The 27,572-nt window shown below is 44.8% G+C and overlaps 2 protein-coding genes across 3 annotated transcripts in view; one reads left to right on the top strand and one right to left on the bottom strand.

Annotated features, from left to right (window-relative positions):
• ZDHHC5 (zDHHC palmitoyltransferase 5) overlaps window positions 1-20,525 on the top strand; it is a 23,302-nt gene extending 2,777 nt beyond the window's left edge. The window contains exons 2-12 of one of the 2 annotated variants that reach the window (XM_007455700.1): window positions 669-1,859; window positions 9,971-10,092; window positions 13,637-13,794; window positions 14,560-14,732; window positions 14,888-14,990; window positions 15,580-15,671; window positions 16,105-16,237; window positions 16,707-16,830; window positions 17,266-17,378; window positions 17,865-18,724; window positions 19,156-20,525. In XM_007455700.1, the coding sequence (XP_007455762.1) occupies window positions 1,756-1,859; window positions 9,971-10,092; window positions 13,637-13,794; window positions 14,560-14,732; window positions 14,888-14,990; window positions 15,580-15,671; window positions 16,105-16,237; window positions 16,707-16,830; window positions 17,266-17,378; window positions 17,865-18,724; window positions 19,156-19,321 (2,148 nt within the window). In that variant the 5' untranslated portion in view covers window positions 669-1,755 and the 3' untranslated portion in view covers window positions 19,322-20,525. The remainder of the gene's footprint in view (window positions 1-668; window positions 1,860-9,970; window positions 10,093-13,636; window positions 13,795-14,559; window positions 14,733-14,887; window positions 14,991-15,579; window positions 15,672-16,104; window positions 16,238-16,706; window positions 16,831-17,265; window positions 17,379-17,864; window positions 18,725-19,155) is intronic. The other variant, XM_007455701.1, reaches the window with a different exon arrangement.
• Window positions 20,526-21,841: 1,316 nt separating this feature from the next.
• On the bottom strand, window positions 21,842-27,207 carry MED19 (mediator complex subunit 19). The gene is made up of 5 exons (XM_007455699.1): window positions 26,969-27,207; window positions 22,945-23,201; window positions 22,701-22,797; window positions 22,291-22,385; window positions 21,842-22,190 (listed from the first exon to the last, which is right to left on the bottom strand). Exons 1-5 carry the CDS (start codon window positions 27,183-27,185, stop codon window positions 22,122-22,124), a joined length of 735 nt encoding a protein of 244 aa, XP_007455761.1. The 5' UTR covers window positions 27,186-27,207; the 3' UTR covers window positions 21,842-22,121.
• Window positions 27,208-27,572: the final 365 nt, after the last annotated feature.

Here is a 27,572-nt window from a genome sequence, read left to right as displayed (position 1 = left end):
AACACCCCCCCCCCCCCCCCCCCCGCCCCCCCCCCCCCACCTTGTTGACTCAGTTTCTTATAGAGAGCATCTCACCTTTCAGTGCAGGGACATTTCTCATCCAGCTCCTTTCATGAGTTATTTCAGAAGACCAGAAATTCAGCTTTTGCCTCTTTAAGTTTATAACTAAAAAGTATAGAAGGGTAAGAGTGAGAGAGACACACACAGAAAGGAAATGAGACTGTCCTAATTTTGTCCTACTTTTTTCTTTTTTCATTGTAGCAATAAATATTCTCTTTGTTCAAAGACAAGTCTCTTTTCTAGGACTGCCCTTCACTGCTGTGCCTTTGTTTGTTTTTAGATTTTGATATTCTTGGTATTTGTTACTGCCCATATGTGTCAGGTGAGATGGGCCCCATCTGTGTCAAGAGCTAGTTCTTTGATGACCTTAGGCCAGCTGAAGCCATGTTTTTCTTTTTTCAATATGAAGAGGACTTAGAAGAGTGAAGAATTCTGAACCCATTGTCCTCCCAATCCACAGTCCTTTCCCACATATACATAGTGAAGTCGAAAATCATCTTTCTTGCAGAGGCACTTTTTAACAGAGTAGCTTGTGGGGTTTTAGCCTTGCTGGTCTTAAGAAATGCCATGAAAAAATTTCTCTGATAAAGATATTTGTTTTTCTCCAGGTGAGGCACTGTAACTCAGTTGAACTCTGCATCCAGAAAGGCCAAGATTGAAGAAGAAAGATCAGAGACATTGACTAACCTGGAAACAGGGACCTCTTTGGAACTTTGCTTTCATCCACAGTAGTTTTTAAAAGTACCATCGAGTGGAATTGGTTTCTTCATCTTATTTTGCTTATTGGGAAGAACATGGCTTCAGGGATTATATGTTTCCCTTTAGTTTTGCATGAACTCCATAGGAGAAGGAGCCCTTAAAGGGTTTGGGAGTAACAAGAGACTGAAGACAGGCAAGCTTGCACGAGCTCGAGCTCTCTCTCTGTTTTCCCTCCCCCTTCAAAGAAAAGGATTTACAACTCCACCTTCTAACAGCTGCTGCCCAGCTTTAACCATCAAGAGAAAGTAAATAAAATTAAACCACCATTGCCAGACTACAAGCCCTGAAGTCAAGGTGTAGGAGTGGTGGCATTGAGAAAGCTGCCTGAAAGGGACAAAGACTGCAGTAAAAACGGCTTCTCTTTAAAGCTGGGGCGTCAGGTTCCTTCTTGGATTGAAATAGAAACACCTCTTTTAGGTGCTGCTCACATTTTGTGGAAGTGTGGTAGTCGTGGAGGTTCTGTAGTATCTCCTCCAAAGAATTTTTCCTTGCTTGAAGTGTTCCGTCCTACCCTGATATCCTCCCCTTCTTTCCTTTGGAAGACTTGCCTCCCTCCATGAGCTGTTCCTTGATCTGTCTGACTGCCCATGTTCTCTACCTGCAGCCATTTTCATGTGTACAGCCTACTGTTTGTCTCCAATTTTTAAGCTGTACAAGTTTTGTTTCTTAATCTCTCCTTCTGCCTTGTTCTGGGGAGGTGGTTATTCATCATTTGGAATCACCTTTCCCCCTCCCATGTGCTTTCCTTCATTTGAGATCTTTTGACCTTTGGTTTTATTTGGGAGGGGGAAGGGTGATAATTCTAAATTTTCTGCTTGCCTGGTTTCCTTCTGTACTCTTCTGGCCGTTGTCTCCCTCATCCCATTTTCTTGTCTGTTCTGCCGTTGTGTGGGCCTGGGCTATGCGGCAGGGCAGATCTTCCATCAGAGCTCCAACATGCCCGCGGAGTCTGGAAAGAGATTCAAACCCAGCAAGTATGTTCCAGTCTCGGCAGCTGCCATCTTCTTAGTGGGAGCTACGACCCTCTTCTTTGCCTTTACGTGAGTTTTCTCCCAGTGGTGGTATGGGCGGGGGTGGGGGAGCTCCATGGGAGACGGGCGAGGGGGTATTTTTCCTCTGGAGTTTGGCTACTTACTTGCAAAGGCAAGTGACTGGGAGAGTTTGAGGTCTGATACAGGTAAATCCAGATCCCAGAGATGCGGCAAGAAGAGTAAGAACAGGCCTACCCTCTCGACCTTGTTAGGAATTTTACTCTGCTGACTCCTCTACTTTCCCCTGCCTCCCTTCCTTTGAAATCACAGATGTCTTCATATTTTCCTACCCAGTTTCATCGTTAGATGATTCTGCACTAGGAAGGAAATGGGAGGGAATCACCAGAGTCTTGAAGCAGCCTAAGCAGTCAGTTCTGTGAGAGAACTGGACTAGATGAAAGGTTTTTCAAAAAGTAGTGGCTTTTCCCCAGGATATCTGAAGCTGAGATTGGAGACTGTGGGAACTGGGAGTACTAGAGAATTTCAGAATTGATTTCGAAGGTATACCAGTAAGATGGTCTTGGCTGTTAGTGTTACTCAGATGGTTTTCTCTGTATTCTTAAGAGCCGAAGGCTGGAGAAGTGAAGGCCACTGGGAAAGGGCAAGTTTTACTTAGGAAGAGAGTTCTAGAAGGCTTCCTTTTTGTTATTTTCTGCTGAAGGGAATGACAGTCATTTCTCCCATTCCCTGGTCCTGTTAGGAAAAACAGTTGGTGTCGAAAGATTTCCCACTTAGGATATTCAGCCTTTGTTCGTCTGCTTGTTACTGGAGGAGACGTGAGTGATTTACATCTTTTTCCTTTTCCCTGGTATTTCAGCTGTCGACTACCTGGCAAGCGTCTTTGCCATTACCTGTTTATAAATTAACAAGTACCAGGCTTCTGAGCCTTAAACTGTTGAGTCATTGAGTTAGTGTTCCGGTTGTAGCTCTTGGAACAATCAGAGCATGCTAGATTTTCTGGGGAGTTCACTTTGCTGTGATTCAGGCTTAGACCTAATGGTGGGGTGCTGTTTAGAGCCAGTGTGAGGTTGCTGGCAAGAGGAAGAGAATGAATTGACATGGTAGGGAATAAAAGCAGTTTGGAGTCATTGAAGGATGAATGAGCAGGAGTTGCTGGGGTACAGGCAGAAATTAAATCTGAGACAGGAGGGAAGGGGCACCCGCCACCTCCACCCAAACAGAGCTTCTGATGGCAGAAGGAATTCTAAAAACTATGGGTCTTTTGGCCAAAAGAGTAATAATGCAAAAGCAAAGTAAATATGATGTTTTCCTATTTAGTTTTTAAAGAAGGAAAGAATGAATCTATTATCTAAGGTGTGGGCATCATCCTGCTTCCCATCTCTTCCTCTAAAGAGTAGAAGTCATAGATTCTTTGGCCCCCAGCTCTTCAGCCTGAGCATACCTGTTGAAACCCTCAAGGATTCCACTCCTACCCATAAGGAGTGAGTCTTCAGTGTCAGACTTGTTTTGGTTTCTGCTCTTAGGACCACTAAGTGGAATCAGCATTTTAACCAAGGGACATTTATATGGGATCTTAGTATCTTTGTAGCTGTTGTGGTGCTGTGTCAGGAGGGATAAGTACAACACCAATTTGACACCCTTAGACCTGCTTAATTGGGGAGGGTCTGTTTTCCTTTAAGAGGCCAAGCCTTCGGGAAGTTAGGAAATTTGGGGAACTGGCTAAGTGGTTTCTCTTTCAACCCATCCGTTCTTGAGTTTGGACAAGCAGAAACCTTGTTGTTAATTTGCTAATCTGGAACCATTGAAGTGTTTGGCTGGTTATACCAGTTTTGCCACAAAGAGTTGTCCTGACATAGACATTTTCTCAACTGATAGTTGAAGCTGTTTAACCTACTTCCCCGTTGCCTGATGCTAGAAGAGTAGGCGGCCCTCCTTATTCCATGGTCTCTCAGCCCTAGGACAGAGAATTTTGGAGGACAGTATTGACTCTTATTTGGAATTACTGACTCTAACCCAAAGTTAGAAGAGCGTTAAGTCTCAGCTAGAGTTCTCCCTGGCAGTTTCCTCAGGACAGGTTTCTGGGCTGTCTTTTCCTCCCTAGGCTTTCCCCTGTCCACTTTGGGGAGACATAAATACCCTGTTCATCTTACCTAGCTCTTGGTACCTCTGAAATTCTCATCTCTTCCTCGCCATCTGACCATAGCAGTTCCTCTGCAAGTATACACCTGGGCTGAGGTACCGCTGTTCTCCAGAACTGTTCTGTCCCTTTTGATGTTCAGTTCTATGTTTAAAACCATATACCACCTAAAAAAGAATGACTGGTTTCAAATAGAGACAAGAGGAAGGCTCTTTTTGAACCAGCTCCTATTTGGGACCTTAAACCTGTAGCTACTTTGTCATCCTCCTGTTCTCTTCTCTAGGCTACAGCTGTCTGTTCTTACGTCAGTATAAACCCCAGGTGAGAATTACTTTAGGACCTATAGGACTGGAGTAGGAGGAAGAGCCCTTTCAGTTGGCAGACATAATTAGTGGAGGCCTGTGGGCTTCCACTAATTAGGAACAATTTACCTTCCCAGTCTCTCTGTTAGGTAGGGAAGGCTATGAGCAGCAATTATCAGTTGGGCTTCGTCATCAAAAAAATGGTGATCCTCTTCTTCCCCAGAGAACCTCGAATAGAACAGTTGAGGTCTCCCCCTCTGCCCCCGTCCCTCTCATTTATAGGGTTTGTCCAGTACTAAAACTAGGCAGGAGTTATTGGGGAACCTGTGTTAATTCTTTTCCCTTTTCACTATTTGGGAAGGACAGTGTCTGCTAAAGAACCCTCCTGGTCCCCATTAGGTAACAGACACTGCATTTAAGGTAATGGGCCTGGACCCTCATCTGGCTTAGTTTAGTCTCCTTTTGTGATTGGCAGGGGCAGTGCCAGGTGAGAGGAATAAGCACTGTTTGGGGAAAGCTGATTTTGGTAAAGTCTGTTAACCTTTGTGGACCTCTTTCTTCTGTGTATAATGAGGAAGTTGACCTAGAGCAGTTTATTTAAGCAATATGACCTTTTTTTTTTCAAATGAGATCTTTTGGGGAGCCCCAGTATTTAAAATGTCAGAGTAGGGCTGCTCTGGTTCAAGTGAGGCTGGTGCATAGAGGCCCAGACACTGCGTATCTCCTCTTTGCCTTCCTGGGGACCCCTGAGACCTTCTTAGGGCTCCTGGCAATACCATTTGAAATAAATCGCAGGCTTGTATCCCCTAAAGTCTCTTTGAGCTGTGAGTTAAGTCAGCTAGTTTCCCATATATCTGTTTCTAAAACTGATGAGGTGGGGACTTCCCTGGTGGTCCAGTGGTCAAGACTTTGCCTTCCAGTGCAGGGGGTGCGGGTTCGATCCCTGGTTGGAGAGCTTAGATCCCACGTGCCTCGTGACCAAAAAGCTAAAACATAAAACAGAAGCAATATTGTAACAAATTCAATAAAGACTTTAAAAATGGTCCACATCAAAAAAAAAAAATCTTAAAATAAAATAAAATTGATGGGGAGGACATGGGGGTAAAGTCTCTGCTGCAAGTGATCCTCTGTGGGAAGGCTGAGTCAGGGTTGTCCAGAAATCCATGATGGTCTTTCCAGTGTCCCATCCATGAAAGAGCTTTCTCCATTACAGTTTCTGCCTCTATCCCCTCTCAAGCATTTCATCCACGGAGTTGGGCAACCTCAGTGACTCTCCCTTCTGGCCCTTTTTTTTCATGACTGCAGAGGTGCTAGCACCTGATTTGAGTGGGAGCAGCCTCGTGATTTAGGGCATTAATTGAGCAGTGGTTGTTCTTTTCTTCCCCACGTTGTTTTCTCACCTAGGAATAAGCGCCCAAGTCCTATATCTTGTACTCAGCTGCTTGAAAGTCTGGTAAGACAGGACAGATCAAGTCTCTTATGAGAAATTTATCCACTAGAAGGGGAGAGATTGTTTTCCTCTGGAATCTTGAGGATCCCCAGGGGCAAGAAGTGAGATATTCATTCTAGCCTTGCCTCATCACCAAACAACACTAGTCACAGTGCTCATACACATAGTCAAAGTATGTGCTAGGCATGGGAGGAATGCATAGACCTGTTCTTTTAAGAGCGAAGCGCCTCTGTTGTTAAATGTTCTTGAATCTAGTAGTTCAGAGGAGAGGAAGTGGAGTTAGCGATGAAGGTGGAGCTGGAATGATAATTGATGATGATGGAGATAGTTAATAATGTGGGTTTTTTTGTTTCTTCTATCCCATGAATGCTCAGTATTAAACCAGCTGGTTTAAAAAGAATTCTAGGCTCATTTCAGACACTGTCTCCTTCATTTTGGTACCTGTATTCGGTAGCTGACCTAACAAGCTTGGAGAGTTTCCTGTGAATTACCTAAGGCTACAGTAGCAAAGCATTGATCAAGACAGGGTTAAAATCCAAAGCTTCTTGACTCCTACTTTATTTTTCTTACCAGGAACTTATCCATTTTTTATAATGGGCAGAGTTAGGGCTAGGAAACAGATTTGCAGGAGTGTGGGTATTGAAACCCACTCTCCCAATTTTATTTGGCCTTGAAAACAGGAGTGCTAAAGGGATGGGCAGAAGAGCCTGTTCTCCCTGGGATGGTGTAGGTTTGGGAGTCTCATCGGTGAGTCAGCCAGCCTTCTGGGCTATGGCCACTCCCTCTGCTTTGGAGCTCTGATTAGCGCCATAGGCTAAGGACGAGCCCAGCAGCTCCTCAGCCCAGCCCTCCTCTCCGCCTCTCCGTCCATCAAAGGCAACAGATTCAGATGGGCCACTTGGGGTGGTCACTTAGGAATCTGGCAAAGTTCTGTACCAATGGCAAGCCTCTCCCGGAGCCAAGAAGAATGTGGGATACAGTGGGAACAGGCTTTGATCTCACAGGCCTCTCCTTGGTGGGATGTTCCCTCAGAGTGCTCAGGTTGGAAGCAGTGGTCTTTGACTTGAATCTAGGAGCGGCTGTTGCCTGTGAAGTTGAGTTATTTGCATTATTTCCAGATACTGCCACTGTGAGGGTAGGCTTTATTTTGGCAACAGATATTGGAACTTGATTCTAGAGTTACACACTTCAGCTGGGATGGGTTGATATCAAGAAGGTTGTAGGGGTAAAGTTCATTATCTAGGGGCAGGTCATTGGCAGGCTGTCCAAGAAATGGAGTGATTTGCTTTGTTTGGAAATGCAGAAACTGGAGAAAGAATGGGGTCAGAAAGACTGACATCTGGGCCTGCAATGGGGCTGATGTCTCATTCTCATTCACCTTAGTTTCCCTCAGAGATGGAGATACCCTTATTTTTTCAGAAGCTCAAGAGGCCACGTAGCCAGTTCTAGGAATGAGACATTTAAATCACGGACACCTCAGTGTTCTAAGGATTTCATTTCTTTTTCCCTTCTAATTATCCTCCCAGGCTGTAGGAGTCAAGTGAGTCACCCTTTCTCCTCTTCCCTGGGTGGAAATTGAAGTGACAGCTAAGTACTAGGGAGGTACTCTGACCTGGACGACTGGTTTTCAGTTTCTCTCCCTCCCTCTTAAAGAGCCTAGGAGGTCAAGCTTTGGGTGGGGCTGTGTAAAGACTCTTGCCTTCTTGCTTGTATTCCACCCCCAATCCTGCCAAGGTATGGGAACATCTTTTTTGAATGAAAGAACCCCCAGAGGAAGAGGCTTCCATAGGAGACTTTGGTAGAATAAAACTAGAGCTGTGACTGAAGGTCTGTTTTTTCCTTGAAATCACTGCCTGCACTCTAGCTTCATTATTTTGTCTCCCAATTATGTACTGACCCGTAAAGAGAAGCAGAGTTAATTGATAATTACAATCTAAAAAGCCTGGCACATCATAAATATTTACTTAAATTTTTTTTTAATGAATGGCTAAATGGAATTTGAATAAATAGATGGTGCTGGTAGAGACTTGTGAGATGCTTTGTGACAATCAGTTTTACTTCTTATCATTAGTTTATTTTTCATTGAGGAGCTCAGTTCTTTTGAATTGTCCTGAATCACCATTCAGGGCTGTGCTTTTTATTTTTAAAAATTTATTTATTTTTGGCTGCACTGTGTCTTCGTGGCTGCGTGTGGGCTTTTTCTAGTTGCGGCGAGCAGGGGCTGCTCTTCGCTGCAGTGTGCTGGCTTCTCATTGTGGTGGCCACTGCCGCTGTGGAGCCTGGGCTCTAGGCGCGCGGGCTCTAGAGCACAGGCTCAGTAGTTGTGGCGCACGGGCTTAGTTGCTCCACGGCATGTGGGATCTTCCCGGACCAGGGCTCAAACCCGTGTCTCCTGAATTGGCAGGTGGATTCTTAACCACTGTGCCACCAGGGAAGCCCTGTGCTTTTTATTTTGATGGAGACAGATCACCTCTTAACAGAATCCAGGACTGCTGTGGATTAATTCACCGGAGTCAGTTGCTGTCTTGTTCTCCTGGCCCCTTCTTCCTTTCCTTCACTGAACTCTTCCTTTCCTTCCGCTGGTCTAGATAAAGGGAACAAGGACAGATGCTGGCCTAATTCTGGAGATTAAGTTCTCAGCCACAAAGCAGATTAGGGTATTTAGCCACTGTCTTGTTATGGGAAGTTCTTCCTGAGCTGAGACAGGGGAGAGGGTGTTTGATACCACTGACCAAGCAAGCAGCACATCACATGTTCTTTTGACACTTCCAGCTCCCAGGAACCATCTTCAGAGAAAGGGAGAGCTCTTGCAGCATTCCTGAGACATATATCCTGACGGAAACTGAGCTTAATCCTGGACTAGGACACTATTGTGTCAAGGAAAAGTTACCTAAAGCATATCTCTTGATTTGAACCCTGTGGAATATTGGATATGTGTGGCCAGTTTCTTTTTCCTGCAGGATTTGGGGCTGCTTTGGTCTGATATCTTCCCTTTTTTTCCTCCTCCACTCTTCTGCTTCATTTATTCATCTCGGGGTCTAGTCCTGTGTCTTGGTATCCTTCCTTACTTGTGAGTGGTTTCCTTTTCTTTACCTTGAGAACTAGCCTCTAGTTGAATAAAATTCTCAGGAATATCTGATGTATAATGTATCTGGAGAGACTTTAGGCAGCTGAGAGTAGTTCAGAGCCAGCTGGGAGGAGGGAAGAGAAGCCAGAGAGGCAGGTGGTGTCCCATGCTTTGGGTGAATGTGCAGGTCAGTGGGGCATGGCTGGGGTCCAGAAGCCTCAGGCTGTTCCAGAGAAGGGAATGCAGCTGGTGTCAGTTACATACTTAGTCCCTAGCTCTTGTGCCTGGTTAAAAGGAGGTAAGGACTGAGTCCAAAACATGTGGAAAGATCCACGAGGTAAGAACACAGACTTTAGTGCAAAGGGTTATGAGTCTTGTACCTTGATCAAAAATGAGTATTTATTTATTTATTTTGGGCTGCGCTGGGTCTTTGTAGCTGCGCGCAGGCTTCCTCTAGTTGCAGCGAGCGGGGTCTACTCTTCATTGTAGTGCATGGGCTTCTCATTGCGGTGGCTTCTCTAGTTGCGGAGCACAGGCTCTAGGCACGCGTGCTTCAGTAGTTGTGGTGCGCGGGCTCAGTAGTTGCAGCTTGCAGGCCCCAGAGCGCATGGGCTTCAGTAGTTGCAGTGCGTGGGCTCTAGAGCGGGCGGGCTTCAGTAGTTGTGGTGCGTGGGCTCTGGAGCGCAGGCTCAGTAGTTGTGGCGCATGGGCTTAGTTGCTCCACGGCATGTGGGAACTTCCCAGATCAGGGATCGAACCCATGTGTCCCCTGCATTGGCAGGCGGATTTTTAACCACTGGACCACTATGGAAGTCCTAAAATGAGTATTTCTGTGGGAAACTAGACCCACTTGTTGGGAAGGATAAAGATAATTTGAGACTTCAAAGGTGAACCACACAAGATTTATATATAGGTATGGGGACTGAATCTTTTTTTTTTAATATTTATTTATTTATTTGGTTGCACTGGGCCTTTAGTTGCAGCTCGCCGGCTCCTTAGTTGTGGCATGCGAACTCTCAGTTGCAGCATGCGTGTGGGATCTCGTTCCCTGACCAGGGATTGAACCCGGGCCCCCTGCATTGGGAGTGTTGAATCTTAACCACTGCGCCACCAGGGAAGTCCCTGAATCTTCATAGTTTTTTTTACGTGGTTGGTGTCCAAAGTGTTAGAGGCAGCCCCTCACTTTCTTTATTATCTGTGCAGCTGTCCAGGACTAAGCCTCTTCGTGTCACCTGCAGTGCCCATCTACAATGCGATTGTTTTTCTCTTTGTGCTGGCCAACTTCAGCATGGCCACCTTCATGGACCCAGGGATTTTCCCTCGAGGTAAGATCTCCCTCCTCTCTCTTGGAAATATCTTACTGCCTTTGAAAAAGAATGATTTTTGGACATTTATACATTTGGTCTGGGGCCTTAGGAGTCTTGGGTTTTGGGATACTTTTATAGTCTAATGATGAAAAGCAAGTCAGGATCTTAGGAATATATGTCATAACTTCTAGGCATCTGATCCACTTTGAGTCAACTTTCATTTTCAGTTCTCTTTCAGCAGAAATTTATTTCGAGCACATGGGTTGGGCATTGTTGCTAGCTTTGATACTATCTAAGATGAATTAGAGAGTGACAGTGTGATAACAAACTGTAATGGAAGCATGAGAAAGGTTCTCTGAGACCTTAGAAAAGGGCACTTATATCTGCCCAGATAAATTGGGGAAATGCTGCTGAAGGTAGGTAGGAAGGACTTTACCGAGTAGAGAATGGAAGGGAAAAGCATTCCAGGAAGAGGAAGCGGCATATACAGAATTGTAGCTGTGAAATAAAGAATTCAGTGGGTGGAAGTTAGAATGCATGGTGGGGCCAGAAGGGGCAAGAGATAAACCAGAGCCAAGTGTAAAAGACTTTATGTGCTAAATTAAATAGATTATAATTCTTCCTTTGGACAGCAAGACGTCTTTAATTGGGGGAATCACAGGATCACATTTCCTTTTACAATAATAATTCTTATAAGAATGTACAGATACCTTTTGGGAGGCTATTGAAATAATGCAGACCAGATGAGAACTTGAATTCAAAGCTGGATTTACAGATTTTTCATTAGTAGACCCAGCAGAATTTTTCATTACTAATTGCTTACTAGGGCAGAGTGAGAGGGTGAAGGAATTGTCTAGGGTAGTTCCAAGGTTCCTAACCTGAAAGATAGATTGTGTGCTGGTTCTTTATAAACCAAGACCCAAGTTATAGGACTGTTGAGTGGGTTTGGAGGGAAGACAGCATCTTAGACATGTTGAATTTGAGATACTTAATGGATCATTCAGGTAGTTACCCAATGGGCAGTTGAGTAGTCAGACTCATGGCAGAGTCCCAGCCACGTAGTATTTGAAGCAACAGGAGTAAGATCGTCTAGAGGAAGCAGAATGAGATTAGGACGGAACGAAAGTCAGCCTGACCAGCACTGACATTTTAATAATGAGGAGAAGGAGGAGCCGCTGAAGAGCCACTGAAGAGGGACTGAGCAGGGGAGTTAGGAGGAGGACAAACCGGACACAGTGGGAACTGAGGAAAGCTCATGAAGTAGCTGATGGTTGGCAGCGTCAGAAATTAGGTCCAGTGCTGTGGAGACTCAAAGTTGCCCATTGTCTTAGTGTCTGAGAAATTAGTGATCTTAACAAGAATAGTTTGAGACATCCCTGGTGTTCCAGTGGTTAAGACTGCGCTTCCACTGCAGGGGGCATGGGTTTGTCCCTGGTTGGAGAACTAATAAGATCCCACGTGCTGCGTGGTGTGGCCAAAAAAACAAAACAAAAAACCACACACACACAAGACTAGTTGTTTTTTGGTTTTGTTTTCATTGTTTTTTTTGGCCACATGGCTTGCAGGATCTTAGTCCTTGACCAGGGATTGAACCCAGGCCCCAGCAGTGAAAGCACTGAGTCCTAACCAGTGGACTGCCAGGGAATTCCCAACAAGAATAGTTTTAATAGTGTGTTTATGTATGTATGCGGGAGAGAGAGAGTTAAATTACCAAAACTATAATGGTTTGGAAGGCAGTGAATAGGAAATGAGGAAGCAGAGTCAATGAGTATTAAGATTATTCTTTCAGGAAGTTAAGCAGAGAAGGCAGAAGATGGAATATCTTAGGGCAGAGGGAGGAGTTTGTTTGTTTGTTTAATGATACAGAAGACTTTAGCATGTTGATAGCATGAGGAGGTGGAACCAGAAAAGAGAAGCAGGAGGTGATGAAAGAGGGTAATTGAAGAGTGGCCATCTGGAAGAAGGAGATGCTTTCCTCTGCGTGTTGGAAGGGTTATGCTTACAGAAGTAGGCTGTTTCTGGAATAGAAGGTGAGAGTGAGGACCAACCAGCGTTAGTGGAATAAGAGATAGAAAGAGAATTGATGATGGTTGTTACTGATGACATCTCATTTTTCTCTCAAATGTGAAGTTACCTTGTAAGAGTGAGGCAGGTGGGATTGGGATAGCAACTTCAGTGAGATGAGGTTTTTCTGAAATTCATTGTGCTCACAAAGCCTGTGTCACCGTGCATGGTGACTTTTGTTTCAAAGCGTAGATTAACAAAAGGTGCTTTGAGTCCCTAAAGCCAAGGAAGGCTATTTTAATGAGTGTTTAATGTTCATTTATCAAATATTTATTGACTATTATGATATGGTCATTTGGAATGATTATTTTGATGGTCAAATAGCTCGGTCTTGAAGGGAAGATAGAGAAGACATTTACATAAATAAATACACTGTGGTAACTTTCAAGAGTAAAAGAACTGTAGTACTTTTAAGAAGAGAAAGCTCACTTCTGATACATGATAGTGTGGAAGAATCAGATATTTCAATATAAGTAGCATTTGAATTTTTTTCCTTTAAAAAACTTTTTTAAAAAAAGATTTTAATAAGTAGTGAATATTCATTATATAGAAAGTATAAAAAAGATAAATATCACCTATAATTTCCCAGCCCAGAGATAACTGCTGTTACATTGTGGTATATTTCCTTCCAATCAGTATTGTGAAGATTTATACATACAATATTTATTTATATATACCGTAAATCTGTAGCATATATATGTGTGTTTTTATTTGTTTTCAAAATGGGATCTTTTTGTTTGTACAGTTCTTTACCTTGTACTTTTTCACTTAGTTACATTGTTAGCAATTCCCTAAGTCAGTACATTTGAAAACTTTTAATTCCTATACCATCACTTACTTAATTTTTCCTTCTCACGGGTATTTTTTTTTAGATTAATAATAAAAAATGGAAATTGCACACTATAGATGAGAAGGCAAATGATGTCCTTTAAGTTTTGAAGTGGGGTGGTGAGTTTCTGATAGCTGAAAATTGAAAGGGCATTCAGGTAAAGAGAATGTCTGCAACCAAGAAACAGTACTGAAATGTATATAGGGAACTAGGGGAAGATCTTTTGGGCAAGGGTGTCTGTGTGTGGAAAAAAGGTTGATGTTAGTTCGTTACTTCCTCTTTCGGATTGTTGTAGTTCAGCTGTGTACTTGTAGATACTGAATGTTACACAAACTCGTTATAGATGTACTTTGATATATAAAGTGTCTATTTCTTTTGAAATATAATATGTAAACCGAGAATAGCAGCATATCCATATCAGAGCCACCTCTGAGTCATATTCTTAAACCTCGTTTCCCAGTGTAGAATAAATTGCTTCCTCATCTGCGTTTCCACAGTGTTGTATATAGAGCTGATCTCACCGTATTAGTTACTAGTTCCTAGTCTCTCTCACCATTAGACTGTGAATTCCTCGAAGGCAGAGGCCATATTTTAAATATCACTGCATCCCTAGTGCCTAGTACACAGTTCTAGCATAGTCATTTTTTCATTAACTTATACTCTCTACAGCTGAAGAGGATGAAGACAAGGAAGATGACTTCAGAGCTCCCCTTTACAAAACAGTGGAGATCAAGGGCATCCAGGTGCGCATGAAATGGTGTGCCACCTGCCGCTTCTACCGTCCTCCCCGATGTTCCCACTGCAGTGTCTGTGACAACTGTGTGGAGGTAAGAACTCTGGGTGGGGTTAGCTGAACCTAAGTTATCTTCTTCCTACCCACAGAATAAGAATTGAATCCAGTGGATTCTTGGCCATGGATGAAAATGTAGCCCTGTCGGACTGCCTGGGCTGTGTTCTAGCTCTGGGAGAAAGTGTTAGCAACGATGTACACATGAGAGGTAGCGCATAAATATTCCGTTACAGGAGGGAGCCCAAGTGGGTAGGCATAGGCTTTCCCAGCACCATTAGTCATAGCTCCAGCCTTCCATCCCTTGGCTCATCTTTTCAGTTATTTGACCTGCTTAGTGTTCTCCACTCCTTCCACTTCATCATGCTGTTGCATTCAAATTTTACAATTATATTTCTTTCTTCTGCATTCCTTGTCTTTTATTTTTAACCCTTTTTTCAGTGCGTTTTTACTTAGCTGTAAGCAGTTGCCTGCCAGATTTTTCTTCCAGGCCTCTTTTTTCATGAATCTTAATGTTTCTGCAAAGCCTCTGACATTTGTACCTCTCAGAGTTCCTTGGTCACATAGGATAAACTGAGAGGTGGCCGTGGCCTTGGCCTTCGATCAACCTCTGGAACGTCTTCCTTATAGATTGATAGAGCAAGATAAACTGCATGAACTGTTTTTAAATTTTGTAACTAAATGGTGAACATGATGACAGATTATTAAAAGAAACACTTAAGTTCTGCTGTTTGTTCTGCTTGACAGAAATGATCTAGTGCCGTGGTCCAAGGATGCTGCTCAGTCTGTCTCATTTTGCTCCTAGGAATTTGATCATCACTGCCCCTGGGTGAACAACTGTATTGGTCGCCGGAACTACCGTTATTTCTTCCTCTTCCTCCTTTCCCTGACAGCCCACATTATGGGTGTGTTTGGCTTTGGCCTCCTTTATGTCCTCTACCACATGGAGGAACTCTCAGGGGTCCGCACGGCTGTCACGTATCCTTCAAGGCCTGTGGGTTGCAGGAGTGGGAGGGGGAAGAATGTAGAAAGTTGAGTCCTGTGGCAGTGAGGGTCAAAGGGAAGATGGCTACAGCATGGGCTGGGGAAGGCGAGATCATGTTGCTCTGCTCTCCTTGATTGTCTGGCTTCAGAATGGCAGTGATGTGTGTGGCTGGCTTATTCTTCATCCCAGTAGCTGGCCTCACGGGATTTCACGTGGTGCTGGTGGCTAGGGGACGCACAACCAATGAACAGGTATGGGGAGAAGTGTTGGGAGATCCCTGAAGAGCAGGGCATGTGTCTCTTGGCCCTCTCGTTAGTGTATACTTTTTATGATGAGGTGTCCAGGTTCCTCATGTAAGCGTGAGAACGGACCATTTCTTAGTTAACAAACATTTATAGAATGTCTGCTGTATACTGGTCGATTTAAGCTCTGAGGTAATAGAAACAGTAAAAGACCTGGGCCAGCCCTCAAGAAGCTTGTAGTCCTGCTTAAAGGAAAACAATTATTTTTGTGCCCATAACAATAGCTAACCTTACTTGCTTATTCTTACGTTATGTGATCTTAGTTTTCAATATTTAGAGAGCTATTTATCCCCATTTTACATAAGAAAACTGATGATTAGGGTCAGATAGACACCATGAAGTGGACCCAGAATTTGATGACCCTGACTCTGGAGTTCCCATTCTTAGCTTATGCTTCTTTATGGTAGGACTGTATTTTACTCATTTTTATATCTCCCAGATAGTGGGTGCACAATAATTTGTCATTGATTTGTGTTTTGGCTTTTGGAGGTCAAGGTCCCATTTTTTGACTGATCTGGTCCTTTTTCCCTCCCTCTAGGTTACGGGTAAATTCCGGGGAGGTGTGAACCCCTTCACTAATGGCTGCTGTAACAATGTCAGCCGTGTACTCTGCAGTTCCCCAGCACCCAGGTACACCTACCCCTTTGCTCTAGTGTTCACCCTTGGTCAACACTTTGGTCTTCTTTGGGTTTGTTCTGGCTGCCTTTTAGGGAGGGTTCTCTTAGAATGAGAGGTGCCTACAAGGGAGAGGCATACCATCCTTTAATGGACCCTGTGAGTTCAGTTGTATTCTTTAGATATTATGTTACTCTCTTTGGAGAACTGAGGATGAGATTTACTCGAGTGCCTTGAGCTAGGTGTATCTGTCCATAGGCCTGGTCTTGCTGTTGTTCTTGTTCTTCATAGAATCAAAGAAATCAGTTCAATGCTGATCTTTTCCCTGGCCTGGTAGGACTGTTTCTTGTATTTGTAAAACTGCTCTACACAAGGTAGGCAACCATTAGATATTTTGGAATGAATGAATGAATGAATGAACGAAAGCCCTCTCATTCTTGACACTCAGGTATTTGGGGAGACCAAAGAAAGAGAAGACAATTGTTATCAGACCACCCTTCCTTCGGCCAGAAGTGTCAGATGGGCAGATAACTGTGAAGATCATGGACAATGGCATCCAGGGAGAGCTGAGGAGAACTAAGGTGAGGAATTTAGGGAAGTAAAGCTAGGTAATTTGGGGGATCTCACCCATGGCAAAGAGATGGAAACTTGCTTTGTTTACATCTCTCTTATAGTATTTATCACTTTCTGATTTGTGTTAAAGTTACTTAAACATGTATCTTCTTTTTCCTATTAGATTGTAAGTTCATTGACAGTAGAAATTTAGTCCCTTCATTTGCATGTCTTCATAGGACTTAACATAGCAGTTTATAGATGGTAGGAGCTCAACAAGTAGATGTTGGTGAAAATAAACAAATAAGTGACAGAATGAAACCCTTGTTGAAAGCTTTTCTTTCTCCAAAACCGTCCCCAAACTGATCTTGTGTCCTGTCTTCCAATTCCAGTTCAGAAGTATGTGATGACTCCCCAGTGCCCCTCTTACACCAGTTTCATACTTTGAGTTGCCCTAACGCTCAGTTCTCCAAATCTGATTTTCCCTCATGTATCCAGTCTAAAGGAAGCTTGGAGATAACAGAAAGCCAGTCTGCAGATGCTGAACCTCCACCCCCTCCTAAGCCGGACCTGAGCCGTTACGCGGGGCTACGGACACACCTCAGCCTGGCTACTAATGAGGGTAAGGGCAGAAGCAGGAGTGAGAATGTTATTTGTTAGCTGTGGAGATGACACAGGCAAGGGCTGGGAGATAATGCTTGTGTTGTGACTGAGAAAACCCAGCAAGTGGTACTTGAACCACTTCTTTGGACAGCCGGGAGAAAGGGGATGACATAACAGTTAGCTATTGGCAGCGAGTTGGACATCTCTGTGTGTCTGTGTGTACTCTCAGTATCCGGACAGACCAGAGAACATTCTGGGATCTGTTTGGTACATTCACTCACTCTGTGTTCTGGGCTGGTATGAGTCTGTAGTCTTGATTTCAGCAAAATCATTATGTTCCTTTGCTTGGTATATCTTTTCCTACCTTGTTCTCCCCCTGTACTTTAAGGAACTCTAGCCAGGTTAAGAGAACAGCTTGTAAAGTGGTGCCCCCTGGGCCTTTTTTTTCCTGCAGAGAGCAGCCTCTTGGGCAAGGACAGCCCCCCCACCCCTACCATGTACAAGTACCGGCCGGGCTACAGTAGCAGCAGTACATCAGCCGCCATGCCTCATTCTTCCAGCGCCAAGGTACTGAGTACTCTCTAAGAAGCAGGGTTGTCATGTATGCCAGCTGTTCTGGGAAAAAGAAGATTGGGAGAAGGGGAGGAAGAAGCAGAGGGAAGAGAAGAAAACCAAAGGCATTTTACTAATTGTTGGCTTAGTAATAACGTTGACAGTTTGTCCTTCATCCAAGAGAGGTCACGGTAGCATAATAGATAAAAGCATTGATTACAGCATCAGATCTGAGTTCAAAACCCAGTTGTGCCATCACAGAGAAGTTCCTTAACCTCTCTAAGCCCCATTTCCTGCATCTTAAAATGAGATATTATTTGTCCCTACTTACAGATTTACTTTAGGGGTTAAACAGGATAATGCCCATGTGAAAATTCCTAAGCATATTGCTGGCACATAGCAAATACTGTTTTTGACTGCCACCTTGGGCTCTGGGGCCTAGTGTCCCAAGAGGGGACAAGAGGGGGAGCACTAAGAACCTGCTTTGCTTTTCTCCCTCAGTTGAGTCGTGGGGACAGCTTGAAGGAGCCAACCTCAATTGCGGAGAGCAGCCGTCATCCCAGCTACCGTTCAGAGCCGAGCTTGGAGCCAGAGAGCTTCCGTTCTCCCACCTTTGGCAAAAGTTTTCACTTTGATCCACTGTCCAGTGGCTCACGCTCCTCCAGCCTCAAGTCAGCCCAGGGCACAGGCTTTGAGCTGGGCCAGTTGCAGTCCATTCGTTCAGAGGGCACAACCTCCACCTCCTATAAGAGCTTGGCCAACCAGACACGTAATGGAAGCCTATCTTACGACAGTCTGCTCACTCCTTCAGACAGCCCTGATTTTGAGTCCGTGCAGGCAGGGCCTGAGCCAGACCCACCTTTAGGCTACACCTCTCCCTTCCTGTCAGCCCGGCTGGCCCAGCAGCGGGAAGCCGAGAGGCACCCACGTTTGGTGCCAACCGGCCCAACGCACCGAGAGCCCTCACCAGTCCGGTACGACAATCTGTCGCGCCATATTGTGGCCTCCCTCCAGGAACGAGAGAAGCTGCTACGCCAGTCACCCCCACTCCCAGGCCATGAGGAAGAACCAGGCTTGGGGGACTCAGGCATCCAGTCAACACCAGGCTCAGGCCATGCCCCTCGTACTAGTTCCTCCTCAGATGATTCGAAGAGATCACCCTTGGGCAAGACTCCACTGGGACGCCCAGCTGTCCCCCGTTTTGGCAAGCCAGATGGGCTAAGGGGCCGGGGACTAGGGTCCCCTGAACCAGGCCCAACTGCCCCCTACGTGGGCCGATCTATGTCTTACAGCAGCCAAAAAGCCCCATCTGGTGTCTCTGAGACAGAGGAAGTGGCCTTGCAGCCATTACTGACACCCAAGTAAGTATTAGTCCATCCTGGCCCCCAATGGACTTAAAAGTAGTGTAGTGCCCTGCAGAAGGTATCAGGGCTTCACCTGTACATTTTAGTGCAAGTGGACCCAGGGTTATCCTGCTTGTAAGATAGCCCTTCATTTTCACTCTTACTCCAGCTGCCTTCATGGGCTATTCCTGTTAAGAGACTGAGGATTAATACTTTTTTCTTAGTCCTGTCTTCCTAAAAAGTAATTTATTTGCCTGAGAGTGAAAGGAATAAGTAGAGGAGAGAGGGAATCAGGCTGCTTGTAAGCAGGGCAGTACAATAAGAGGGGATCTTTGTGTAAGAAAGTATATATGTGGAAAGCCCATTTTTTTCTCTTAACGTTTTAAACCACCTCCCTTTTCAGTGCTGTGTGTCCCATTTCTGACGCCTCTCTCTTCTTTTCTTCCCAGAGATGAAGTACAGCTCAAGACGGCCTACAGCAAAACCAACGGGCAGCCCAAGAATATAGGCTCAGCCTCCCCTGGCCCAGGCCAGCCACCTCTCAGTAGCCCCACAAGGGGAGGAGTCAAGAAGGTGTCAGGGGTGGGTGGCACCACCTATGAGATTTCGGTGTGAGCTTTGGGCAGCTCCCCTCCCCCACACCTCTGCGCCTACACCAAAGGGCCCCAGGTGGCCACCTTCCTTTCCTCAAGGGGCTCCCCTCCCCTGCATGGACATTTTTTAAACAACCGATTCCAAGAGGATGAGGACATTTTATAAAATGCAGTGGGGTCGGGGATTTGGAGAGTTGGGGCCCTGAGACTGGGGTAGCAACCCCCTTCACCTTTTAAGACCTTCCCCTTCCTTAACCCTTGGACCAGACTCAGTGGACATTTGTGCAATTGCTCGCCTGGAGGGAACCAGATCATTTTTAAACCAGAAATAATTTTTTTTATTATTGTTACGGATTCTATTTTTTTCCTCTTCTGCGTTACCAGGTGTGTGTGTACATTATATATATATATATATATATATATATATATATATATATATAAAATAAATATCAAAGAAATTATATATCTATCCTGGGATGGGAAAATGAGGGAGGGATATGTATAAGGAGGGGGATTTTACTCTTCCTATTCCTCAGACCAGCAGGAAAAGAGGGGAGACATAGATCGATTGAAGTCTTCCTTTCCCCCGTTGTTCCCTCTCTGTCCCAGTTACCATCTAAGGAAATAGCACCCCCTGTTGTTGGTGCTAAGTGACCAGGAAAGAAACCCAGGGAGAGGCGCGTCTGGGTGGGGTTTTGGTCAGAGGAGGGAAGGACCTGGCGAGGAGAGTTTGTTTTCTGGGCTCACTGGCACTTAGTTTCCCCCAGGGAAGGGGTCGCAGCCCCATGACTTTGGTGGTGGTGGTGGGGAGATCAGGACAGGAGCTTGGCTGAGCTCCAGAAACAATACTGGATAATCCCCCCTTCTTGGGGGAGAGGGATTATGGTGGGCTTCTTCAACTGGCCCCTCAAAGCCTTCCCCCAACTCACACGGTTGACATTATTTTTAAATTCAAGGCCGGGAGAGAAGAATCCAAAAAGCAATATTTCTCATCACATGCCAAAAAACGGGATAGAGAGAAGGAGTGGCAGGCCTAGGCCCCTCCAGTTGTCCCTTGGGGGTTACCCCTCAGCCCACCTCAGTATGGTGCTGGGTAGAGGGGATACCTGGGTTCTAACCTTTAAGTAGGGGAGACCCCAGCCTCTAAACAGAAGCCCTTTTATTTTTTATTCTGATTAGCCATTTTAAACCAACAAGGAATAAAAAGAAATCCTGATCTAACCAGCTCCCCCCTGACTTGTGTTATTTTGTGTGGTTAAGGCAGGGTGAATGACCTCTGATGGGAAGTTAGTTGCAAGGAAAACCGCGTGAGCGTCTCTGGTCCTGGTCCAACTTTAAGCAGGACTATAGTGAAAATAACCACTTAAAACAAGAGGTCCTGTTTTTATTTCAGTGATTTAGATGTTTCAGAAAAAGGTCTTTTGGAACCACCAAACCTTGTCATTTCAAAGCTTAGAGAGCTCCTGACTTTTGCCACAGTTGTTCCTTAATACAGAATTTTGTCTCTGGAAAATAAAGCTCCTTTTGGATGTAGTCAGAGGTGAGCCAGTGGATGATCACAGTATGAAAGCCTGTTAAAGGCAGATAGGCTAGAGGGATATATGGGTGGCAGTCTGACATCTCATATTGTCTCTTCCGTTGGTCGAAAGCAAAAGGCTGTGCCCTAATTTTAAAAAGACACCATCAGATACTAAATTTCAGAAAACTGGCCAGAACCCTTTATTTTCACTGTCCGTAACTTAAGTATATAAACTCTTGCTCTGAAATCCTAGTTAAAACGAGCTGAATGAGTGGTTTTCCACCTGCTGATCTAGGTGAACAGTCTTGGCTCATTGCAGCAGGTTGTAACTGTTCTGTGTCAAACTGAGCTTAAAGTCAGACTACATTAGCTTGTTTTCTCATGGATGTTTCTGGTTATCTGGCCTGCTGCAAAGACTGAAGGGATTTATTTTACATTCTGCTAGTTTAGGCTACCTTTTTTTTTGGCTGTCTTAGAAATGTTTTCACATCGTCCAAGTAATTTCATTGTCTTAAGGAATGAGGTCAAAAGTCCTTATTATAAAGAGAAGCAATTTACCTTTGCTTGCCAGAGGTTTATTTCAAGAAGTGATAGGCTTGACCAAGAAGCAACCTTGCTGAAATATGTTGGTGACTGTGGGTGCTTTTTCCGTTGGCTACTCTCTTTCAACACAAAACTGACCCAGAACACAGCTGAGACCTAAGTGAATCCGCTCCTTGAGACAGAGCCTGAAGATCATCCAGGTTACTGGTTCTCAATGTTACAGGCACAGTGTTATGTGTCTGCTGTGGAAAGGTATTAGCAAGCTCTGCCTCCCCTTTGGACCATGTTCCCCAATCTCATTTTGATTGTTTCCCTGCCTGCTGATGAGATAATGTAATACAAGACCCAAATCCCCTCAGATCTTAGCATGCCTTGGCTTAAACCCTGACTCTCATAGAAAGGCACTTACCTCTTAACAGGCAGCCACACTTCAGCCAGTTTGATAAATGCCATTTTAAGAAAATAAAAATCCTAAAAAATCAGATAAAGTCCTAAATCAGACAAATGGCACAAAAGAGATGAAAAGAAAGCTTCCTGGGAGAGGAAGAGATGTCCATGAGAAAGCAAACTAGGCTGAGGCTTACAAAAGCAGAGCCCTTCTCTCTTACAGTGTGTTCATCTTAACTGAGCACAGCAGGAGCTGGCTTCTGTCCCAGCAGCAGGGGATGCTCCCAAGGCGGTGGCCAAGAGCCTGCAAGGCAGCTTTGTCAGCGGGTTCAGTACAGCAGGAAGGTCCTCCTGGCAGAGTCCCCTGGTCCTGCTAGCGGAGGCTGCTGCTGCTGCTGGCCTGAGAGCTGCCCACGCCTGGGTGGTCGGGGCTGTGCCGGTTCTGGGGAAGAAAAGTGAGCAAGAGTAAGAGAGCCAGACTCCACCTAGGATGAGTGAGATGGGAAAACTCACCGGGCTGCAGACACCGGCCGCTCCCATACCTTCTTTTTCTTCTTCTCTTTCTTCTTCCGTTTCCGTTCAGGATCCTCTTCTTTTTTCTTTTTCTTCTTCTTGTGATCTGAATCAGACGGTGTTTCTGTAGGAGAGATGAGGAGCCTATCACCTGTCGAGCTCAAAATTCTCCACCGCCGTAAGTGTGAAGACTAGAGGAAAACCCCTAGTCAAGGGCAACCGCTTTTCTTCAAATGACCAGAAAGGATCTGGAGGCACTGCTTAAGCTCCTGTCCCAAGGTCCTACTTGCCCAGGAGACCCACATTATGTCAATTTCTTCTTTAAGGAGAATCTGGGAGTCCAGGGCTCATAAGGAATTTGACTGGGTTTTTAACTGAGGAAGGTCAAAACAGATTCAGAACGTCCGGTTTTCTGCCTTTGAAGAGAACCACTTCTTACCTGGGGGGACTGGATCCTGGGTACGGCTCTGTTTGTGCTTCTGCTTATTCTTCTTCTTGGGAGGCTGAATATGCATCAGACGACACTGCTCTGGCAACTGAAGGAACCAAAGGAAGGTCCAGGTGAGTAGAGGGAGGGACTCCCCTGCTCCCATCATCTGTTCTGCTCAGTAAGTTATGAAGGAACAGAGGTAGACAGAAAAACCACCCCCGTGCCTTTCAGGCCTCCCCATGAGGGGACTCACCGGGCCTGTGTGGAGGCGGAAGCCAGCCAGCATGGTCCCTGTGATAGGATTAAAAGAGCCACCAAGAATAGGGGGCTTCTCAATGAGGGAGCGGAGGCTGCTGTTGTCATGGGAACCAGGCAGATCAATCATCCCTGGCAGGTCAGGCAGGAAGTTACTTAGCTTCTCCTTCACTTTCTTCCCACAGAATTTATTATAGGCATGTTCCAGGTTGTAGTGTGTGATCAGATTAGTGCTGCCTGTCAGCTCTGTGCTGCCTAGAAGATACAGGGAGAATAATAAGAAGAAAAATTAGTACCAAGAGGAGAGAATTTTTTTTTAAGTCATTGACCCAGAAGGGAAAGTAAATTAATCTTTTAAGTGAGAATTACCAAAAAAATAATAATAATTTAAAAAGTTATTTTTAAAGTAAGAAAGAACAAAAGTAGGGCTTCCCTGGTGGCGCAGTGGTTAAGAATCCGCCTGCTAATGAGCAGGAGACACGGGTTCGATCCCTGGTCCAGGAAGATCCCACATGCTGCGGAGCAACTAAACCCATGCACCACAACTACTGAGCCTGCGTGCCACAACGACTGAAGCCCACGCGCCTACAGCCCGTGCTCCGCGACAAGCCACTGCAATGAGAAGCCCGCGCACCGCAACGAAGAGTAGTCCCGCTCACCACAACTAGAGAAAAGCCCACGTGCAGCAATGAAGACCCAACACAGCCAAAAATAAATAAATAACTTTATTTAAAAAGAAATAGCAAAAGTAAATAACATACAATAAACACTAAAAATATAATACTATAGAATGGTAGGTTGGAATGAGAAGGAGAAAAAATAGGCAAAAATCCAAATAGGGCAGCAGTGGAAACTGCTTTAACCCAATGAAGGATACACTCGGACTAACCAGAGTAATAACTTACATGATGCTTATACTCTGTGCTAAGCACTGTGTACTGTTCTGTGTTTCATAAATGTACTAATGAGAAATTATACTTTTGGCCATGACCAGAATAATACAACCTCACAGCTCAGCTACAACAGAACTTAGGGTCAAATATGACCCAGTGGCTTGAGTGTCTTGCTTCCTTTTTTTTTTTTTTTAAACTAGCAAGAAACACTAATCACCTTTAAAACAGGAGATTTTTCTAGCTACTGCTACATAACTGTTGTTACCACCATCTTTAGTCTTCCTAATAATACCAAATATGATAGCTTTGCCTAGAAGAAAGAAATGTTTGATTAGAAGCTGGGCAACTAGACTTCTAATCCTAGCCGTCCTCTATGTCTCAGTTTCTGCTTATCTATGGAATGGAGTAAAAGCTACCTTAATTACACAATTTTTTTTAAGGTTCAAATGAAATATTGAAAAGTATAAAGTAGTATATAAATGGAAGGCTTTATTAGTATAAATATTTCACGGCTGGCTTTTTTGAAAGAATACAAACTTATGAGTAATTTAACTAGGGTCCAGTGGCGAGGGTAGAAATATCTAGCCTACAATTTCATGTATAGTTATGATGAACACTCAGGGAACAAATGACAAAAGTGACTTGTTTATAATCATTCACTTGATAAAATTCAGGTTCTGAGCTATGAGCCCACTGAGGGCAGAGAAAATGCCTTGTTCATTCATGTACCACTGGTGCTCAGCACACATTAAGTGAACAATGTATTTTTCCTCCCCACCTTCAGGCCTTAACGTTATTCTTTTCCTTTGTCTTCCCAAGCCAAATATCTCAGAAGAGTGGCCCACGGTAATGGAAGGAGACTCAGTGCCCCCATACTTCTCATAACTCAGCACTGCTTCCTGCCGTTAAGAGTATCCTGATTTTTTTCCTCTCTGTCAGTTCTCCTTCCAGATGATTATTCTCAAGGCTCAGGTGAAAAGGCACTCTGTGCTTTTTTGTAAATTCTTTAAGAGTCCATCCAACTTTCTGTTTTGCCCATCAGTTCTATGAAGATGACTTCTCCCTTCTTCAGTTTCCTCTCCTGACAACTAATCTTCCATTTCCAACATTGTCTTAGTTAATTCACTGCAGATTTAATTTTTTTTTAACTCCAAATCTTCCCCACCTCACTCATGGTTCCTTTATTCTAGTACATGGCACCCACATTCTCCAGATATCTTTAGAAGCAGTACTCAGGTTCAAATATCTCAATGGTTTCCTATTCCTTCAGGAAAAAGCTCAAATTCTTTTGACTGTCACTCACTGTTAAACACATCTTACTGTAACTTAGCTTTGGGGCCTGACCAACTGCTACCCCCCTATGTAAAATTTCTGATCCATCCAAACGGGTATCCATCATCTCCTGAAAAAATTACCCCTCGTATTGTTTCCTTTTAGAAAATTTCTTTTAGAAAAATTGACCTAATTATAGGAAAATTCTTCCTAATTTTTCTCACCAGTATGAATTCTTCAAAGTCCAGCTAAAGTGACAACTTATTCTTGCTGTCATGTTGTACAACAAGAAACACATTTTGAAAACCATTATGCAGTTCTTAGTAGTTGTATGTGAGGCATGACCAGAAAATAATGACATTGATCCTGACAAGAAATAACAGTCACTACTTTATCTTTAAACGACATACTTTTCATTCTTAAGCAAAATTAGCTGCTTAAAAGCAAGGACCAGGCTTACTGATCTCTCTCCCCTTCTCATCACATGCTCCCTTTTTACACACCCAGTGTTTGCCCAGAACGGATAGTCAATATCTATCAAGTGATTGATGTAAATAGGTACCATCAGAACAGGTTAAGGTTAAAGAAACTGCTGGTAGACATCAACCACTAATTAACTAAAGTCAAGTCAACCTCGCTATGCTTCAGTTTTTTTTTTTTTAAGATTTAAAAAATATTTATTTATTTATTTGGCTGCGTCGGGTCTTAGTTGCGGCAGGCGGGATCTTCGTTGAGGTGCGCGGGGCCTCAGTAATTGCGGCGCATGGGCTTAGTTCCCCTGCAGCATGTGGGATCTTAGTTCCCCGACCAGGGATTGAACCTGCATCCCCTGCATTGGAAGGCGGATTCTTAACTACTGGACCAGCAGGGAAGTCCTTGCTTCGGCTTTTTCAACTATAAAATGCAGATAACAATGCCTATCTCAAGGAACTATTTAAGTATTAAATACTATAATATAAATAACTGCACTGTGAACCTCAAAGTCTGTAACAATATTCATTATTATTTCCCTCAGCTCTTGATGTAGCAGTAGGACTTGGGATGAACTAAAAGGCATCCTGGAGACTTAACACATCCAGAATGACTCTTGAGGATCTCCCTGGTGGTCCCGTGGTTAAGAATCCGCCTGCCAATGCAGGGGACATGGGTTCGAGCCCTGGTCCAGGAAGATCCCACATCCTGCGAGCCACAACTACTGAGCCCGCGAGCCACAACTACTGAGCCCGCGAGCCACAACTACTGAGCCCGCGAGCCACAACTACTGAAGCCCACGCACCTAGAGCCCGTGCTCCGCAACAAGAGAAACCACCGCAACGAAGAGTAGCCCTCGCTCGCCGCAACAGAGAAAGCCCGCGCGCAGCAACGAACACCCAACGCAGCCAAAAATAAATAAAATAAATAAATTTATTTAAAAAAAATTCTAATCACTTTCAACAGATGAGGAAACGCCGAGGCCCAGATAAGGAAGGAAGGCAACACGCCCCAAACCAACAGGAAGTTTGAGGCAGATTTGAAACTAAATTCGCAAGGATATTAAATCTGAACTCTCAAGTTGCAAACTCAAACTCTGGATAATTTTTAGGGAGCCATAAACCACTGTCAGGGACAGGGGCACGACAGAGCGTGAAAGGTGGTCACGGATATCCACTTTTCTCATTCCCAATCCATCCCAAGAATTCATGTCATCCCTTTGCTTGTGAATCCTCAGAGTCTCAGACTCCTCTCCGATATACAGCTCTGGAATCCCCACACGCGTTGCCTACTTTATCCCTCACCTCCGCCAGCCGGCTGAGAGGCACGCCCATTCCCTCCTCGTTACGATCTGACTGGCTAGCTTTGGCCAGGCCTCGAACTCACCTGGCAGTTCCCGCATTAGGTAGAAGGGACCACAACCTGCCGCTGACTTGTCAGCGCCGGAAGGGGCTGAGGCCGCGGTTGGGGGCGGGGCGGGGCCGGGCCCTCCACCCGGAGGAGGAGGCGGTGGGGGTGGAGGTTTTCCAGCTCCGAAGCCGAGTGCAGTTGGGGGCGGCGGTGGGTCAGCCTGAGCCCCGAACAGCGCCGTGAAATTCTCCATCGCCCCTTCTGCCCCGGCGCTGTCCCGGTGTCTGGCGTTAATGACTTTCATTGGTCAATCTTTTCCCGGGGTACCGCCCCCTTCCTCCAGGAGCCTCTTACCATTGGATTGCCTCGGGCCCTGCCTACCCTCTTCCGGTAAGTACTTCCGGCACCTTCTGAGAACTTTCCGGAAGTATTACCTACCTTTATTAAATTCTCCTCCTACCTCCGTTCGCCACAGTCGTATATTCAATAATATGACACATAGAAAAAGCGACAGCTAGGTTAGCCAATAAAGTATCAAATCCCCTTCTCAGTTTTTACCTGCCGTAGAGGCCAATCAGATATCTAATTCCGGGTCCAGAGGCGGTGCATCCGACACTGGGCCCAATGGAAGCCTCAATGG

The sequence above is a fragment of the Lipotes vexillifer genome, unplaced genomic scaffold (genome assembly GCF_000442215.2).
Source record: "Lipotes vexillifer unplaced genomic scaffold, Lipotes_vexillifer_v1.1 scaffold977, whole genome shotgun sequence".
NCBI classification, from domain to species: domain Eukaryota; kingdom Metazoa; phylum Chordata; class Mammalia; order Artiodactyla; family Lipotidae; genus Lipotes; species Lipotes vexillifer.
Note: the sequence above shows the minus strand (reverse complement) of the source record. Positions and strands in the feature narration are given on the sequence as shown.